Here is a 12,381-nt window from a genome sequence, read left to right on the forward strand (position 1 = left end):
TTTCATGTAAATATACTTTGAATTAATTCATTTTTTAATTTTTTCAAAGTGACCCTGTAATAAGGGGAGCAATGCCAGGCTCAAACACAGAGGTGGTCATCAGGGAGGCCAAACAGGAGGCCTTAATCCACCTGGTATGGTTGCCTTGTGGAGCTCCAGTGAGCAGAGGTCTCGACCCTCAGAAAAGAGAGGGGAACTCAGACGCTCAATCTGGGAACAGCATGCTTGTAGACAACAGAGTGGAGTTACTCAACAACTCAACGAGAGGATAACTCAAGCTTGCGCCGGTAGTGATGTCATAGGCTGTCGCCGGCCAATGTTATTGTCGTGTTTACACATTTGCTTCAGACACCTGTCACGCTGAAGGTGTTTGTTGTAGCTGCATGTATGAGAATTTAGATTTCATATTCACACACTGGGAACCAGTCTGAGATTATGAACAAGATCACTGTCTAACCCCCTAAAACTGATGCAAACTGAACAACCACTGATTTTCAGAAAGCCTTTGGATTTTTATTTGGACACATAATGTTTGACTTATGCTTTTCAAGGTCATTTCTGGAGCTACCAATGTGAAACCTTTGAGATTTTTCTCACTGAGATTCATGCAGTGTGTTACAGTTTATCAGGAACCAAGCAATGATTGTATTTGCATATCACATGATGACATCAGGAGCAATGAACTTGTAATGAGGTTCACCTGGAGACATCACAACTCTCAACATGGACCATACATTATTTATTTAGAGAGATGGATTTCACATCGCAGATGTGGATTACCAGCTGTGCTTTGCTAATGTCATAGAATTTTTATGATAAGTTTCAATCACAAAGGCTTGACCAGACAATACCAGTACACAAATGTGCAGTGTGTAATTTCTGCTATGTTAGCAGCACCAAACAGTTGTGGTTGTGTTTCATGATGTCACTCTGAACGCAGTGGTTGATTGTGTGTGTGTTTGTGTGTTGCAGGTTGGAGATGTCGTGGTGTGAAGGTTCTGGAGGCAAGATGACTTTGGTCAAGTTGCTCCTCTCCTTAATGCTGCTACACACACTTTCTGAAGGTAATGTCACACTCTCTCACACACAGTTTCTCTCTTTGTTTCTCCATGTGGAGATAGATTTCCATGCATCATACAAAAGCAAACTGTTTGAGGGTGAGTATTCTAGCATGTGTATGAATAAATGTATCTAATAAATTGTCAAGCTGATTTGACAATCAAATTCACAAGCTCGTAAAATGACAGACCCTAAATTGATTTATGTGGAGAAACAGCCAATCAATGCTTTAATAGGAATTTTAATTGTTTAAAAGATTTTATACATTTTATGTCTTGCTGTTAAATGGCTGACATTTAAGTTTTGACATAATAGATGAGCTCTACTAAATACTCAGTCTCCAAAATTAATTATTTTCAATGAATTATTTACACAATATTTATATATAAAATATATTCAAATAGAAAACTGTTATATTAAATTGTAATAATATTTCACAATATTTTTCTATATTAAATTACAAAAAGTGGTTTTAGATGGCAATATATCATGTTTTATTGAAGTTTACTTATCATTGCAATTCATTTTCTGTTCACAGAGGAAGTGTACTAGCATTTGTCTGTGTGCACATGGCGTCAAATTAACAACTGTTATTTTTCAGCGTCTCACAACATAAGCATTGTATTTTTAAGACACAGCGTCAAGAAAACTGGATCTCGAGAACCCTGTGTTCTGTTCCATACTGTTGCACTCCGTCTAGTAGGGTTGTGACGGTGAGGAAATTTTCCCACCAGTTAATCGACGTGTGACAACACCGGCAATACCTTCGCTTTCCTTTGCTTTTAAATAGCTTGTAAAAGCGGCGTGCGCATTTTACTTTAGCTGTCTTTGAATGCGAGAACACATCCATGTCCGAGCTAAATTGCTAGTTAAGCATTAATGTGTTAATTTTAATAAATCTTTCATAAGTAATTATACAAAATTAATGTGTTAAATTGACCCTTATTAAAAGTTGTAGCGTCTGGACCAATCAGACACACCATTTGTCATTTGATTTAACAAATCAATTATTCATTAGATTAACAAATCGTCACAGTCCCCTCATCCAATAAACTGGATGCCAGGATGTCTGCAACGACACAAGGCCCAGGACCCTGGTTACCATGGCAACCCTGACACCCATGCAGATTTATGCTACAAGCTCTTTGTAGAATTGTACAGTAAGAAAGTTATTTCCCTTAACCAGGAAATTAACGTTCTTAGAATTGACAGACAGTTGACCCTGAGAGGTCAGCTAAATATCTACAGCGGATCTAAATATTTATAATTAATTATAACTAGTTATGATTAATTATTCATATTTCCCCATGAGCTGATTCGCTACAAAGTGAATGTAAAAATATTTGAAGAAGCTGGTTTGATATTATTTTTCGATGTCAAATCAGTGCGAGACGTCTACTAGAAGAACAGAACATGTTTTATATGAGCCTGAGGTGAGGGCTTGCATCATGAATATTGATGATCTAACAGCAACTGCACAAGCTCATTAATATTCATGAGCCCTGTGACATCACACCCCACCCACTCACGGGTCAAATGTGTCTCTCAGACTTTGAGATTAAAACTCTGATTGTGCTGACAGCGGTCTCTCCTCTGTGTCACTCTCATCTGTTTCTCTCATTTTTCAGCGTGCTCTCATTACCTTCCTGTTGTCCTTCTATCAGCCCGCGAGTCCTGTCTTTTCTCAGACATCTCACTCCATCACTGCTTTCTCGCTCCTGTCTATCATTCCTCACTGTGTGTGTGTGTGTGTGTGTTGGACACCTGCAATCTGCGGCAGCACATTTACCAACACAGTGTCGCTGCCACTTAACATCAGCCCACAGGAGTTTATAATTCACTGCCCTCTCCTTCCTCTTCCTGTCTGTGTCCTTTTCTTTTGCTGAACCTCTCTCAATCATTTACACACTCCATCGTTCTTCATGAATCTGCCTCGCTCGCTCTGTCTCTCATAGGTCCTGTGGGAGCTGTTCTCTCATGGTTATTAGCTCTCTGTGATTGGTTCAGGGTTTTGAGGGTTAAATTAAATGGAGGTAAATTAGGGAGGGAGTTTGAGCCCTGAACCCCAGAACAACTAGAGACTGAATGTTAAACACTTCATGCTCAAAAGAGAAAGTTTAAAGGAATAGTTCACAAAAACGGAAATTCTGCCATTATCCAAACTTTTTCATAGTGACCGTGACTGTCAAGCTTCCACAAGGACAAAAACACATCATAAAAGTATCATAAAAAGAAACTTTTGCGCTATATTCATAGTCTTCTGAAGCCATATGATAGCTTTGTGTGATGGACAGACTGAAATATATGTCATCATTTGCATTATTCACCTCTTCTAACACATTCTTAAGGCAAATATTGGGTACAGAAACAAAATAATAATAATAATAATAATAACAATAACAATAATAATAATAATATGAATAAAAATATTAATAATTTTAGCTGGCTTCATTTAGCAAACAGATATTTCCTTCAGTTATTTTAAGTAAAAAATACAAAAAAGCGTGCATATCCCAAAAAACCCGAAGGCTCAGGTGCAGGAACAACGTTATGACCATCAGGTCTTCGTCAGGCACTTGGTATTGGTCAGATGCAGTGGTAACCTTAACATTTTATTTTATGATTTAACATTTGTAAATGGTCTAAAGCAAATAAGTTGTAAAAATTCTGAAAATCATTTAGAGCTCATAATTTGTTTAAAAAATATAACACATGATATTACAATATTACACATGATTACACATAATGAATAAATCAGTATATATAAAATTATTTAATTTAAGGGTAAGCTGTATTACTGCTTTATTTAATCGGAAACAGTCTAAATATTTGTGTATTCTGCTTTCATTTTATTAGAAGTAGGCCAACAGCGCCCCCTAAGGAATTAAAACTCCTTACCGGACGGGCATTAGGACCCAGGGGAGGCTGCTGCTGCTGCCACTGCACATGCTATTACTCCATCACACACCGAACGCATCATTCTGTACCTGAATTCTCAGTTTAAATGCAGCGATCCAAAACAGTGAATCCAATCACCATTCAGGCAAAACTTTGCTTCAAGAATGAGCCACAATGCTGACGTGATCAAATCGCTAGCACACCCTGAGCACATGTGAGTTAATGTATTCCTCTTATCGGCAAGACATATCGGCATAATTTTTCATATCGGGCCGATGCCGATATTTACATTTAAAGCCATTATCGGCCGATCCCGATATTTGTCCGATAATATTGTGCATCCCTATTACTTAGTTACTTTTTATGTAAAGTAATGCATTATGTTACTTTTGTGTTACTTTTTCTCATCTGGGCTGGGCTTTCTTGTTTTTAATATAAAACATTTCTGTTTGTGGCAAATGTAAAAGTCAACTAAGTAACTGGCATTACTTATTTGAAAAAGTAAATTAAAAAGTAATGTAACTTTACTAGTTACTTGAAAAAAGTAATCTGATTACATAACTTGTGTTACTTGTAATGCATGTACCCTCAACACTGGTGGCTAATTCATATTAATTTGTATAATCTGTTTATGCTCATTATTATGAAATTATTCTAATATGCTGATTTGGTGCTCAAGAAACATTTATTATTACTATCAATGCTGAATACGGTTGTACTGCTTAATATTTTTGTGAAAACTGTTATGTATGTATAATGTATTATGTATAATGCATGTACCCTCAACACTGGTGGCTAATTCGTATTAATTTGTATAATCTGTTTATGCTCTACTGACATTTAAGTTTAGAGATGGAACTTAATAATAATTCCTTTTGTGTTCCTCAAAAAATAGAATAAACTGGAAAAAAGAAGGTAAGGGACTTTCATTTTTTAGATTTTGTAGTTTTTGGTGAACTCTCGGTTTAAAGGTAGTGTAAGAGGTGAGCTGTCTTCATGAAAAATGATGGTGTCTGTGAAGAGATCTGATATGACGTAAGGTTCTGTCTGACCTGTTCACTCAAAAGACTCTCAGTCAGTGTCACAATGGGAAAATATCAGCTATCAAGCCTGTTTCACACATCCTGGGTCTGCAGCAGTGTAAGCAGCGTAACTGCAGCCACAGGCATTTGTAGAGCTTTCATTAAAACACAGAGTTTTTCTTTGATAATGGCTATGAATTCTAAAATGGTCAAGAACAGGCCATTGAGAGCTTTTACAAACCCCAAAGTGTAAGCTAAACTTTATTGTAACGAATGTGTTGATAAATTGGTTTAAACTGGTGCATTTTGACCATTTTCTTTAATCATTATGTGAAGTACAACCAAACTTGGCTCAGCAAGAAAAGCATTGCTGATTCAGATGTGCTTTTATGCATTTCTGCCTCTGTATACTGCCAACAAAGGCAGTATTTTATATGTTTTGCACACAGCCATAGGCGCTGAAATAAATACACGTCGCTTACATTTTGCCACCACTGGACGTGTGAAACAGGCTTTAGTCTTAAGTGTGAAAATTCAATTAAATCACATTAATTTTTAGTATTCATTACATTTTAATTTAAATGCATTGGGCTCAAAGAAAATTTCATTAAGCAACAATAATGATATGATTATTAATTTTATCATGACTGTGCTGAAGCCGGGACAGATGTGACAGGCTTCGCTTTTGGTAGGAACTCTCATTAAATATGTGATCCAGTTTGTTGCACACCTAAAACTTGTTTTAATCTCTGCTGCTATTCTGTAATAGTTCAGTAATTAACACGTGCTGACGTGTTACTCTTGATTGATTCTAGTTAGTGCATATTGGCGGATGCACAGTTGATGGCTCTCGTTTCTTGTTCAGCATCTCCCACTCTTTCTCTCTCTCTCTCTGGTTTGTTCTTGCTGCATTCAAAGCGGAGTCAAAAAGTGATTCACCCTATCAGACACCAGCACTTCAAACACACACACACACGAGCCCTTTCTGGAGTGTGTGTTGTCTCTGTGGCCCACTACCCATGCACACGATCAAAGCTCTCCTGATCTTTCTGACAAATCAGCTTGTCTCCTGCTACCCCTGGAAAGAGAACACACACACGCGTATATACACTGGGGAAACATGTCTCGCACACAACAAGCGTAGATGGGGAAGTTTACACGTCAGAGCATAGTGTGTAGTAGTGAAATATAGAGTGCTCATGTAGGAGAATTCAAGTAAGAAATGTTACGCTGTAAAAACAGTTTTGCATGTTAAAAAAAAATTTGATGTTTGATTTATATATTTAAAAGTACATTTATATATTTAAAATATGCTTACATATATTTTAGTGCTGTCAAATCGATTAATCGTGATTAATCACAACCAAAATAAAAGTTTGTGTTTACATAATATATGTGTGTGTACTGTGTATATTTATATGTATATACGTATAAATACACCCATATACATGGATGCATTTAAGAAATATATGTAATATCTATTTATATATTTATTTTTGACAGCACTAATATATTTAAATATTTCTTAGACAAAAATAGACAAAACACACACACACACACACACACACACATATATATATATATATTAAAAGTTTGGAGTTGGTAAGATTTTCTTTCTTTAATGTTTTGAAGGATGCATCTTATGCTCACCAAGTCTGTATTTATTTGATCAAAAATTCAGCAAACAATAATATTGTGAAACATTGCATTTTAAAAGAACTGTTTTCCATTATTTTTTTTATTATAATTTACAATTTAATTTATTCCTGTCATGCAAAGCTGAATTTTCAGCATCATTACTCGAGTCTTCAGTGCCACATGATACTTTAGAAATTATTCTAATATGCTGATTTGGTGCTCAAGGAACATTTATTATTACTATCAATGCTGAATACAGTTGTACTGCTTAATATTTTTGTGAAAACTTTCATAAATATTTTTTGTTGAACAGAAAGTTCAAAAGAACAGCATTTATTTGAAAAAGGAAACCTTTTGTAGCATTATAAATATCCTTACTATCACTTTTGATCAAGTTATTGCATCATTTCTGAATAAAACAATGCATTAACTTGATCAAAAGTGACAGTAATCATATTTATTGCTTAAAAATAACTTGTTACTTGAAAAACTGAGCTATTGCAAAATGCATTTAAGTTAATAACATTGCTTTTTTTTTTAGTTAGTACTGCAAAGAACCAGGTTGCTGAAGAGCCCTATACACAGGTGAATTTTTTTACTGGAGATACAGTAGTACAAGGAACCTTTGCAGAACATGTTATTTAACTGTAGAAGTGGCTGAGTTATTGTCATATCTCATATACACCAAACCCTCACACAACCCTCATATTGACTGGAGTGGCTCCACATTGAGAGTGTTCGCTTGATGTGTTCATCGATGTCATCTGTTTGCTGTCTAATGTAACAGCTGTAACTGTGTGTTTTCTCTTATTAAGACACATGTATCTGTCTCTCTCTCTCCTCCAGCCTCTAATCAGCCTCCTCGTTTCCAGAATTACTTCTTCCAGTCGTACCTGCTTATCTATGAGAACACACCAGTGGGTGAGTGACTCTCACAAACACACACACACACACACACACACACACACACACACACACACACTATTCTATCTGTACACACGCTGATGATGTGATCTTTCTACACATTCTCACAGATGAATTTATTTTCCAGTTTTCATGATTTTAGTCCGTAAATGCTAAATGGACCATGTTTGGTTTGATTTTCAGATTGTTCAGTTGCTTTTGTTTGTAAACAAAGCAAAAAACACATATTAAAAAATTATTCTTAACTAGATATGGGCATTATGATTGCAGAGTTAGAGTATATAGTATGAAATAGTTATTTTACTAAGAAAATCCACAGAAATGGTTTATACAGTACATGAAATCATGTGGTAATGGCTTTTTAAGATAATGAAGTAAAATGAAAATTTTTTATAGGTACCTTATTTTTTGGATGAAAATGCTGAAATACAAAATATACATAGAGACTTGTGAACGAAATCAGAAGATTAGTTGCTTAGTCATCTAACAACCAACTGTTTGAATAGTTTATCATGATATTCTTACTTTTTTGTTTATATATATATATATTTATCCCCTGTAAAGCACTGGCACTACAGCCATGCAGTTTTCAACATATACATTTTTTTGGCAAGCATTTTCATTTTATAAAGGGCATTAATACCTCATTGCTGTCTATACTTCCCATATCTCCTCTTTCTACACCTCTTCATCCCTTATTCATAGTTTTCCTGTCTTTAGGTCGAAGAGCATGCATGTTTATTTAACCTTGTGACCTCTTGTTATCATAAGCTGCTTTTGTGCTCTTATGTGACCCTCAGTCTGCAGTTTGCCTCGCTGTTTCTTATTTGCTTCTGTTTTTAACCTCTCAGTTGTTATGGACTGAATGATAAACACTTTTTTAGAGTTTAAGTATATTTGGAGTAAAGCACTTACGCTGTGTTTTAGGCCTAAAAAGCGGTTTCTCTTTATAAAAAAACTCATAAGGAGCCACCAAGAGTGAAAACATTCAAATACATTGACTTTATATGTTTTTGTCTGCAGTAAGTTTGAAAAACATACTTTTTTGTGCATTTAGTGCATTATACAAGAAATACAGATTCAATGTTGTAAACACAACATGCTTTAAGTACTTTGATACTTTTATACTAGACTCGACTCACAACTGATTTCAGTACAGTTTGTCTTAGGCATGTTGTTTAATACTCAAATACAGATAAAATACATAACACTGACAAATATTAAGTAAAAAGTACTTCCTAATAGATTGAAGCATTTTATCAATAGTTATGCATATATTAATCAATATTTCTCTATCGTCCTGCATATTTTAAGCTGAAGTGTGTAATTTATTATCGATACAATTATAATTATTCGTGCCACCTGATGGAATTAAAAAACAAATCACACTTTAAAGGGGTCATGAACTGAGAAATCAAAATTCCCTTCATCTTTTGACAGATAAGAGATCATTGTACTATAAAAACATCCTGTAAGTTTCAGAACCCAAAACGTTCTCGTTAGTCTAAAAACAGCTTATATTGAAGCCAATCTGCCAAAACGGATGTATGTCAAACACACAGCTGTTAGCCAATCATAGCGGTGGGTGTTTACTAGGGTTGGGTATCGATTGGGTTTTTTACGATACCGGTGCCAAATCGATACTTTTAAAACGGTACCGGTGCCTAAACGGTGCCTGAACCGATACTTTATCTGACTTTTCCAGGTTTTAAGTGCTATAATCAGGTCCCCGGTGGATCTACCAATCAAGGAAACGTGAAAAAGATTAACCCAGTAACTTTGTTTTGGTAAGCCTTTTTCTGCAAGCGTCTGAGAAAACGAGCGCGTGGCTTATACAAAACCACACATAATATTTCTAATGTATCTCTGTCAATCACTCTGATATTTAGTTAAAATTAGTGAATTGACTGAGTGCTGTCTGTCACTGTCTTTAATCAGTTCTGTGAATGACTGTATGGTATGCCACATGCACTGTAATATGTTTTATATTAAATATTACATTTTCAGTAGATGGGAAACCGATTGTTCCCTAATGTCCTTTTGTAAACTGCATTTATGACAAAGAACTGCACAGATACAGATATTATAACAATCTATCGATAAACACATGCCTTGTGTCCTCTGTTTCTGTTTGAGTCCGCTCGCGCTGCGCTGCCGCGGGTCTGCGGATTGAAGAGCGCGCTGAAAGACGGGGAGGAGACTAAGTCTGCTGACGTTTTCATATAAAATTTAAAGGGGACTGACTCTGAGGCGATCACAAATTTGTGTACAGTTTATGGAGCTAATCGCTATAACCCCGCTAAAAATGGCCTAGCGACGCCCATGCTTCTTACGTCCATTTCGGAGAACCAGGACAAATATTTCAATCGATCGCTCAGGCATTTAAGTGGCACCGAAATGAGGCACACCGAAATCTGCATTCTGATTCGGTTCTAGTACATACTGGTTACATAGGTACCGGTGCCATATTGGCAGCGGGTTTCGGTACCCAACCCTAGTGTTTACTTCTGAGTCTACAATCCACCACGCCTATTCAAACAGAGCGTTCTGATGAGGTGTCAAAACAGGACAGAAAATAGCCTATTACTTCTAAATTATGATGTTTTTTTATGTAAAAATCTTGATAACTTTATAAGTGGACCTCAGAGAACAATACAAAATAAAAAAGGCAGTTCATGACCCCTTTAAATATTTCCCTCAAAGCCATAAAAAGACGAGGACAGTGTCAGCAAACCAATCCTCTGTGATATTACATCATAGACAAAGAAGAGAAGAACATGATTGCAGCAAAATTAGGAATACACTTTTCTGGCGTGTTGTATAGTTGGTTTAGATTTAACTCTGTGTGTCTGGTCTCAAGCAGTGTTTTACTCTAACGGTCTCTGTCTTTAAGTTTCTGTCTGTGCCTGTATGTATTTCAGCGTTTTTAGGGACTCCGATGATTGACAGGGCAATTTGAGAGTGTCAGGGTTTTCATCACCTTGCTGCGTGTTGTCGTGAGTTGGTTTTAAAATAGATCTATCGGGCCCCTTCGCTGATAGGAGGCTCTCTGAACGGCAAATACACTTATACCTCACTTATCCATAAAATCTCAGAATTCTGCCATCCAGCCCATTTTACCAGAACATTCTGCAAGCAAGCAGTGTGTGTGTTTAGATGCGTTTCAGGAGAGCTCACTACTGCGCCTCTAATACATTTGAACTCATTGTTTCTTTCTTTAACTATGGACACTTTAGGCCCTATGGATTTTTAGGAAAAAAATCTCTTAAAACGTACTTTTCACACTCTTACTAGTTTATTTAATTTGTCTATTAACAGTGTCTGAAAGTGTATAAACTTGGTCTTAGGTCAGTAAGATTTTTTTTAAGGAAAGAAATTAATACTTTTATTCAGCAGGAATGCATTAAATTGATCAAAGTGAGAGTTAAGACATTTATAATGTATTTATAAAAAGTAATAAAAGTAGTAAACAGTTATTTTAAATTGTAATAATATTTACATTTACATTTTATCCAAAGCGACTTACAAATGAGGACAATAGAAGCAACCAAACCAACAAAAGAGCAACAATATATGAGTGCTGTGACAAGTCCCGGTTAGTCTAATGCAGTAAACGTAGCAATGTTTTTTTTTCTTATTAAATAAAAATAGTAAAAATTAGAAAGAAAAGAAATAGAATATAGAGTGCTCGTGTTAGAGGGTCAAGGATTTTTTTTTTTTTAGTAAATATAAACATAGAATAGAGGGTGCTAGAGGGTCAAGTTTTTATATATTATAAATAAAAGAAAACAAGTAAATAGAATAGACATAGAATAGAGAGTGCTAGTGTAAGAGGGTCAAGTGTAGATGGAATATTATTTCACAATATTAATATTTTACTGTATTTTTCATCAAATAAATGCAGCCTTGATGAGCATAAAGAGACTTCTTTAAAAATTTAATAAAATCATTAAATTTATTTAAACAATCATACCAACTTCAAACTTTTGAGCCACTTTTTTTGTAATGTGCATAATTTACATGATAAATTATGGTTTAATATAATTACATTATATATTTACATCATATAACAGCATTCTGTGATGGAAATGATGGTGGTAGAAATACACACACAATTACAATAATTTAGCACAATTGCAACATGATTATAAATGACCAATAAATAAAAATGTAAGTTGAAGAAACACTCTAAAGTACTTGAACGTTTTTATTCATTTTTAAAGAAATTAAAAATTATGATTAAACCTCCTACTGTCTTAAATTGATAGAATATTCAGCATTTAAAAATTTAATTGCATACTGAATTCCAATTGGATTCTTTCTTACCTTTATATCATACTGCATTGTGATTGATCTTTTCTTTCTTATATCTCTTTAAATGCAAATTCTTCATATTCTGACATTCTACTCATTTGAGAAGTATGCATATTTGGACGCAGGGCTGGCTTAAGCATTATGTTAAACGTTTCATCACATCATGACCATGATATCATATTTCCTATGATATTATCATAATATTATCATCTTCATTGCTTAATTTGGACATATATTGCCCTCGGTTGATTATAATTTATTTGAAATTTGAATGTTTTTTTATAGCCTTGATCTTGGATCCGTTTCTCCTTGCCTCCCTCTGTTATCTGTTCATATAGATTGCTCACATATCAGCCAAAATTCCTGTGATCCGCCCTGAAACTGATACATTTTTGTATTTCCTTGACTCTCACACTCTCTATCAATACAACGTTGAACAGCAAAGACATTAATGCTGCATGATGTTGTTTGATGAGCCATTTATATGAGGTTAACACTGAACTCACAACTAGTCTACTACTTTTTA

General features: G+C 35.1%; 1 protein-coding gene across 1 annotated transcript in view; it reads left to right on the forward strand.

Moving 5' to 3' along the window:
- Positions 1–979: 979 nt before the first annotated feature.
- LOC107734258 (cadherin-23-like) overlaps positions 980–12,381 on the forward strand; it is a 236,996-nt gene continuing 225,594 nt past the window's right edge. The window contains exons 1-2 of the mRNA XM_016546172.1: positions 980–1,064; positions 7,464–7,534. Coding sequence (XP_016401658.1) covers positions 980–1,064; positions 7,464–7,534 — 156 coding nt within the window. The remainder of the gene's footprint in view (positions 1,065–7,463; positions 7,535–12,381) is intronic.

Source organism: Sinocyclocheilus rhinocerous, unplaced genomic scaffold (genome assembly GCF_001515625.1).
Source record: "Sinocyclocheilus rhinocerous isolate Xijiao unplaced genomic scaffold, SAMN03320098_v1.1 scaffold730, whole genome shotgun sequence".
NCBI lineage: Eukaryota > Metazoa > Chordata > Actinopteri > Cypriniformes > Cyprinidae > Sinocyclocheilus > Sinocyclocheilus rhinocerous.